Source organism: Anabrus simplex, chromosome 6, assembly GCF_040414725.1.
Source record: "Anabrus simplex isolate iqAnaSimp1 chromosome 6, ASM4041472v1, whole genome shotgun sequence".
NCBI classification, from domain to species: Eukaryota; Metazoa; Arthropoda; class Insecta; order Orthoptera; family Tettigoniidae; genus Anabrus; species Anabrus simplex.
Window position 1 is genome coordinate 253,472,585 of NC_090270.1, and position 7,990 is coordinate 253,480,574.

The 7,990-nt window shown below is 37.9% G+C and overlaps 1 protein-coding gene across 1 annotated transcript in view; it reads right to left on the bottom strand.

The window, feature by feature from the left end:
• Positions 1 to 4,457, bottom strand: part of Pgant35A (polypeptide N-acetylgalactosaminyltransferase 35A) — a 121,328-nt gene extending 116,871 nt beyond the window's left edge. Inside the window, exons 1-2 of the mRNA XM_067149276.2 lie at positions 4,326 to 4,457; positions 3,665 to 4,036 (exon numbers count right to left, since the gene is read on the bottom strand). Of these exons, the coding sequence (XP_067005377.2) occupies positions 3,665 to 4,034 (370 nt within the window). The 5' untranslated portion in view covers positions 4,035 to 4,036; positions 4,326 to 4,457. The remainder of the gene's footprint in view (positions 1 to 3,664; positions 4,037 to 4,325) is intronic.
• Between the last annotated feature and the right edge of the window lie 3,533 nt (positions 4,458 to 7,990).

Below are 7,990 nucleotides of genomic sequence, written 5' to 3' on the forward strand. Positions count from 1 at the left end.
ATAAATGGTCTATTATTGGACATTATAAATTTTCCAGCTAAATCATTCCTGGTTACTAGCGGTTCACCCCAGTGTGCGACACTGGTCTGGATAGGTTAGGATATGGTGTACAAAATCATTGGTCTGGATATGTTATCCAATCTTCAAATCAATACTGATCTGCATTTAGGGCAGTTGCCAAGGTGGCAGATTCCCTATCTGTTGTTTTCCTAGCCATTTCTTACATAATTGCAAAGAAATTGGCAATTTATTGAACATATCCCTTGATAAGTTATTCCAATCCCTAACTCCCCTTCCTATAAACAAATATTTGCCCCAATTTGTCCTCTTGAATTCCAGCTTTATCTTCATATCGTGATCATTCCTACATTTAAAGACACCACTCAAACTTATTTGTCTACTGATGTCATTCCATGCCATCTCCCCACTGACAGCTCGGAACATACCACTTATATAAAAATTGTATAAACTTTATTTTCTTCCACCTATTCAATACAATCAATCATAAAATCAAGGTTTAATCCTCATTAAAATATGAAATGATCCATGTTTCGCCCCCTTTAAAGAGCAACATCAGCCAGGTACCTGTTTAAAATTTGACTTATGACTATTAAAAGAATTGTTAGGAACATTTAAGAATTTAACTTAATATGTAGGCATTATGTAAGGAGCTAGATTAGATACGAGAAGAATTAACATATTGATTGCCGAGGTCATAGTCAAATTTAAGATATAACTTAATTAAAACTAAATGGTACAAAATGACAATGATGAGTAATGCTCTGAGTTAAAATATTTTATAAGACTTCATGAGGAAATACATTCCAACGCAATGAAGTTTTGGCATAATCTTTAGTCATATAGGCCTACTACGTTCTGGTGTTAGTTCTTATTTCAAAGGAATTACCGTATTTACACGAATAATACCTGCACATTTTGTTTTTTTTTAAATTGAGGCACAAAATTGGGGTGTGGGTTGTATTTGAGTCAATGTTGGCATATTTTTTTCAAAATCAGCCTTCCTAAAGTTAGGGTGTGGGGATTATTCGGTGGCAGGGATTATTCGCGTAAATACGGTAATATAAGTGCCAGTGTTTTCAGCTTGCAACTTGTACAGGTAGAAGGTTTTTTTTTTTTTTTTGTCACAGTTCTAGGTAAAAACTATTATTGAACTTTAAAATTAGTGGCATCTTGATGAATTTGTTATGGTGTCACTGGGCCATCTTCTTGTGTTGTACTCTATTCCTATGTTGTTGATGTGCCTTGCAGTTGTTATGACAATCTGACATTAGCTTGTTGGTTGAAAGGGGGAGTCAGGCTGTGGTGCAAGTTGTGAATATCACGCTGTCAGATGTGTGTAAGCTCTGTAAAATGGAGAAGTTTAAAGTTAACGAAATGAAGAAATGAAAGGAAAACTGGGGGATGATAAACGAGTGAAATATGTACTGCAGTGTTGATGCTTACCTTTAAGTCCGCTGGGAATGTTATCTTGTGTGAATAGTTTTTAGAGTACTGGCGGTCGCCGACGTTCTGCTTCTCGTATTGTAAGTGTGTAGTCTTAGTGGAGGGGAGTGACTGACTTGCAGGTTGCACGTAGGGAGGAGTTACTTGCATCCAACGGGGAAGAGGGGCGTGACGAGTCTGTCAGCCTAATGGGAGTGATTATTGTTTTTGTCTTAAGAACTTTTAAGAATTTATTATCTTGAAGATCTAACTTATGGAACAGGGTTAGTATCTGTTCATAAAGGGGGCATAGTCGAGCAGCTCGTCTCCTTTCTCCCAAGTCTTCCCAGCCCAAACACTGCAACATTTTTGTAACGCTATTCTTTTGTCAGAAATCACCCAGAGCAAATCAAGCTGCTTTTCTTTGGATTTCCCGTTCTTGAATCAAGTAATCCTGGTGAGGGTCCCATACACTGGAACCATACTCTAGTTGGTGTCTTACCATAGACTTACATGCCCTCTCCTTTACATCCTTACTACAACCCCCAAAATACCCTCATAACCATGTGCAGAGATCTGTATCCTTTATTTACAATCATATTTATGTGAATACCCCAATGAAGATCTTTCCTTATATTAACAACAAAAGGAACGTTCACCCCATCAACGGAGTAATTAAAACTGAGAGGACTTTTCCTATTTGTGAAACTTACAACCTGACTTTTAACCCTGTTTACCATCATACCATTGCCTACTGTCCATCTTACAACATTATTGAAGTCATTTTGCAGTTGCTCACAATCTTGTAACATTTTTATTACTCTGTACAGAATAACATCATCTGCAAACAGTCTTATCTCTGATTCCACTCACCATTCATTTGGTATAGCTCCTTCATGCAAACAATAATCAAATAAGTACTTCAGATAGGGTACTATATCCCAACCCATTGTCTTTAGTATATCTACCGAAACCTTATCAATTCCAGGATATGGTTTGGCCAGGACTACTGGTCTGAAGCCAAGCAAAAGGGGAGGCTAGTGGTGTAAGCCCGCAGGTTAAAGCTGCAAAGCGGCCTACAGTACATTCTGTGACAAGACCATTGGTCTGAAATCATGTCGTGGTTAGAGCAAACACCGTGATTATTTCCAAATACGCAGTTCCCTTATTTTTCCCTTATGTAGCAGCCCTGTGCCTGGACACGATGCAAGCTCTATCAGAGACAATACGATACTTGGCCGGCCAATGGTCGCATTTCACACATGTATACAGTCTCGGTTTTAATCCAACTACGGTATGTAAGTATGAATACTTCTAAGAATGAGATAGTCGGTCCATGGCAAAGCATACAGGAAGCATCTCTCCTTTCTCCTACTTAAGGTATCGCTGCAAATAAGCTTATACGCTTATTCTCTTTCCTAAATATGCCCGCCGGGTGCGAAAGCGAAACTCTTTTTGCTCTAAAATCACTACGCCATGAATGATCATCAACTCTTATTCCATTCAGAATTTGCCCTTTAGTTTTCTGCAATTGTAGCATTCACAAATTCTTCCCTAAAATTCACCTCGTCCTGTTAGCAAATCAAGACTCATGTGATAATTGTACTCTGTCTACTAACGTCCTTGGTGCTCACCCTGCTGTCCTCTACCGACTGTGATAAACGAACACCAGCTCCACTTCACCCAGGAGTACTCATATTTTGAATACATGAAACATATAGTAGGCCTATTAGTAATAATATCAGACATATCAACACTAGATTTTGGACATGACTTTTTTCCCAAAAATAAAAAATAAAAATCAACATAATTCTCTGTATGAATCAATAGGCTAAAGCTACTCTTCACCAATATCATCAGCATAATTTGATGTTATATCTCTCAGAGATAATATACCTGGGTAAAAAAAGCTGTACTAAACAGTGAGTTACCAGAATGTAACAAACTATCTGAAGCCATTAATAAAATATCAGGGCATAAAGAATTATGCCAAATCCTTTTAATTTCAGACCTCAGTTGTAACATGCACAAGAAAATGTACTGTACATGCAACAAGCTTGAAATGTTATACTTTGCTGAGCAGTGAATGCTATACAAGAGAAAAGCCCATAGTATGCTAAAGTACTGAAAAATAGATAGTAAAATCCACTGTCAGCTTTAAACATCGAACAGGTAACTTTATATAACACATGCCTGAACATATGAATGAAAATATACATACCATCTGGTAACTTCTTCCCGGACTTCACAGGGACAGGCTGTAGCTGCTTGATGAGAGCATCACTGTTCTGAAAGTATTTCTTCTTATTGTAGTATGCACTCTTGCCTTCTGTTTCATACGGCAACACGATGTCATTATCCAACAAGTTGTTATCACGGTATGATAAGTCGGGTGCCTTCAGAGGTTCTTGTTTGGGGTGCCGAAAATGGTTTCCAGACACGGGTGCAGGTGTGGAACCTTTCAGCATACCCCATTTCGATGGTGATGATTCCCGACTCAATCTTGAGTACAAGTACAAACTAACTGTCCATGTCACAGATGCAAATATAATCCCCCAAATAAAGGAATTGTACCGAGTAATCGAAACCATGACTGAAATATTAAAGAAATGTTATGAAATAGAAAATAATTATGTTGATATGCATTTTGTGTTGCACATTTGCATATAAAGAGCCCACAATATAAGAATCAAATTACAGATATCCTAAATGAAATACAATTCACACACGTTAACCAGGAATGAAAATCATTGCCTATAATTTCTACTTTGTAAAGTTATCCAGAAAATAGTAAAGGTTATGTACACAACGGATAATAAATTATCTTGACATTGACAAGATGGACATTCATTCAAGAACTGTCAAACAAGTACTGTACTTACGGAAAGAACTACGTTTCAAATGTCGTTTCCAATCAAGGGTGACAATTACAACCAACTCGTAATGTCGACAGTCACTAACATTAACTACATGACAGTTCTGGCGTCAAGCAACACGCTTAGCACGCTTAGCATTTCGAATATTTCCCTCGAAGGGTATTATAAATATTTGCCATTTGTGTGAAATGCAGTTTTCACTTGTCAGTCAAGATAGACGTCGTGCCAACCTACTAATAGCAACGATCGCTTAGTCCTACCAAATACAGTAGAGACAATACGCGACACTTACGGATTTAGCTTGTTAAAATGGGTTAATTTATAACAGTGCATTTTAACTGTGCTTAAACAGTGTATCACTCACTATAAGGGAATTCTTTAAAAATGTAGTGTAACCGCCATCACAACAATGCAAGTTCCAAAGTGATGTATTCTTAAATTTATATCGAGTGCTGTGTTGTTGTTGTTGTTGTTGTTGTTATTATTATTATTATTATTATTATTATTATTATTATTATTATTATTATTATTATTATTATTATTATTATTATTATTATTATTATTATTATTATTAAATGAAAAGCGCACAATGTGCAAAAACAGTTTTTGTACAGATGGTCAACTATGCTAATGCCATTCTTATTATTGAGGTTGTCCTAATTTGGCAGTTTTGTGCATGGTCTTTCACAACGATCGTTGCACAGGTTACATATACAGTACCGGTATTCGTTCGGCTGGTGGAAGTTTTTGGTTTGGCAGAATCTATGGTGAAATCCAACGTGTAATTACGTGCCGTAGCTCGTAATTTGCTTGCTTCCACTCTATGGCGTCCGTGGAATAGAAGTCGGACCAAATAGCATTTCGTTTCTCGTTTAAAGTTTGGCGGAGTGCTGTGTTATGAAAGTGGAATAGTTAATATTAGCATTAAAAAAAAAAACACCTCAAGCAGTATTAGTTATAGAAAAAAACAGTGTAAATATTGTGTATTTGAAACCGTTAATTATTACCTCACGTATGCTACGTCGATAAACCACCTTTTATTCCGAGCAATTGTTGATGTGAAATGCGAAAATGGTGATTGTCAGATGTAGTGTAACTTCACGATAAAGTAAGCTTAAGTGCATCTTTAGAAAAGAATGATATATATAAAAATGATACGGTATTTCACTGACTGAGAACAAATTTATAGTAAATGAATTATTGAGTTGTTTGGGGCATTAGGTAATCTATATAAGATATAGTCAGTAATCATTTGGTGAGTGAACTCAACGCCGTTGTTGTTCGGTGCCAACAAAGAGTATATTTGCATAATAGACAAAGAGAGGGAATCAAAGAAACAATTTCCATGACTGGGAAAGGAAACAACAACGCCCCATGCGGCAAACAAGTAACAGATAGCGATGCCGGTGTTTGCTGTATCGATAGTTGTAATAAATGGTATCACAAAGATTGTGTTCGTATCAGCGCTGGAGACTATACTACTCTCCAGAAACCTAGCTGCACGTTGTTATGGCTTTGTAAACCGTTTAAAAGAGAACTAGAATATCTCAAAAGAAGCAGAAGCGAACTCAAAGATATCAGAAGAGAAATGCAAACATTACAGGAAAGGAAACAATCCTAGCCGGAGTCAGATAAGAAATGAGGAAATTCGTCGAAAACCTCACCTGCAAAGACAATCAAATCAACAAAGAGCAGACATCAAAGACATCTCCAGAGGTAGAATCAAACCAAACTCCACAGACCCCACCAGAAGAACAGAAAACAAACTCCTCTAAAGATCGTACAGCTTCAGATATACCGATCCAAAATAAGAACTCAACTACTAGACCAGGAAAAACCTCAAAAAAGAACCCACCTACGGACAACTTGATTGGACAGGAAGAAAATTCCAAAGAAAAGTGCGTGGATGGAACAGCACAAGTCCAGAACTACAGACCTCTAGCTTGCTCGTATACTGACTTCGGAGACAAGGAGAAAACGAGTGATCTAAATGAATCCACCCTACCAACACTGACCGAAGACGCAGGACCCGATGAAAAAACATCCTGGAACACAGTGGTGAAGAAATCGAAACAGCATCGTAGGACCATCATCGGAAAGATACAAAGCAACGAAGAACTACAACCGGCAGCCAAAACAGCATGGTTATATGTGGGAAAAATAAAAGAAGGAACCGCAGAAGATAACATTAAAAACTATTTATTAAGAAATGGCATTACACAGATAAAAGCCTGTGAAATGCTTAATACAGTTGGGCCCATGAAAGCCTGCAAATTGGGAATTCCTTTTGAATTTCTACAAACAATAGAAAAACCTGATTTCTGGCCTAAAGGTATTGTAGTTAGAAGATTTTCTTTTCGAGGCCAACGACGCAACATTGGAGTGTCCCTCGAATAATAAAATAATCAAGATTCTTCTCTGGAACATCGAAGGACTAAAAAACGCCTTACTATTAATACCTCCAAAGACAGTGGAACATTTCGATGTCATCATAGCTACGGAAACTTTTCTTTTAGAACCAACAGACCTACCAAAATTCTATGGATACCACACATTTGCAACGCCAACAGGAGGTAGACCGGCTGGAGGAGTTTCATGCTTCCTCAAACCAACTGTTGGAAGAGTACATGAAATCCAGAGAAGTGAAAACACAATCATAGTTAAGACCACTGACTTGACATTAATAGGAATATATATCGCACCAGATAATTCAATAGAACATGTAGTAGAATCAGTACTTAATGCAATAGGGAAAGTAAATACTGCGGAAGAAGTGATAATCGCGGGTGACCTCAACTGCAGGATAGACGAGCCGAACGTAAAATCGGTGTTAGTTATTCAAATCCTGAGGGATGAAGGTTTCACAATGATAAACAAAAAAGACCTTAAAACATACTTTGCTCCAAATGGCTCCAGCGCAATTGATCTTTTATTCTGCAGAGGTGAAAGATTTATGATAAGGAAACAGGAAGGTCTATGGTCCTCAGGGTCAATGCCAATCAGAAAACATATAGGCTACCCATCTGCACAGAAATTGAACACAAAGAGTCACGGAAAACACTAATCCCCGATAATAAGGGCATCACACTTTCAAGAAATATTGATGGAACGAAACTGCAAGACCACCCGAATATACAAAAAGCAAAAGCACTTGTAGCTCGAAGACACCTAAATGAAGCAGTAGAAGTCGCTACAAATCTGATACAGGAAAGAAAGGAGAGCGCAAAAGTGGGTTGACAGTCAGTGCTACATAGTACGAAAGGACACCTTACGCGCGTTATACTCAGCCAGAAAAATGGAGACCGCTGATTACTTGGAAGCATATGCCATCAAAAGAAGAAATTACAGAAAACTTCTAAAAGAGAAGCGAGCTGAATACCTGGAAGCAGAAGCCAAGAAGCTTGCAGTCGAAACAGAAACAGACCCATTTCGGGCCCTCAAGAAAAAGCAAGAGTGTAGAGCGAGGGAAATACCAATGGAAACATGGGAAAAACACTTCTCAGCGCTTCTAAACAGGGACATCAGAGCAAAAGGTGACACCGCAAACCACCCTATCGATCCAGAACACGAAATTAGCCACAGAGGAAATACAGATGGTAATCAGCAAAGGGGGGGAAAAAAAAGGAAGTCAGCAGGACCGGACAACGTATATACAGAATATTTAAAAAGTA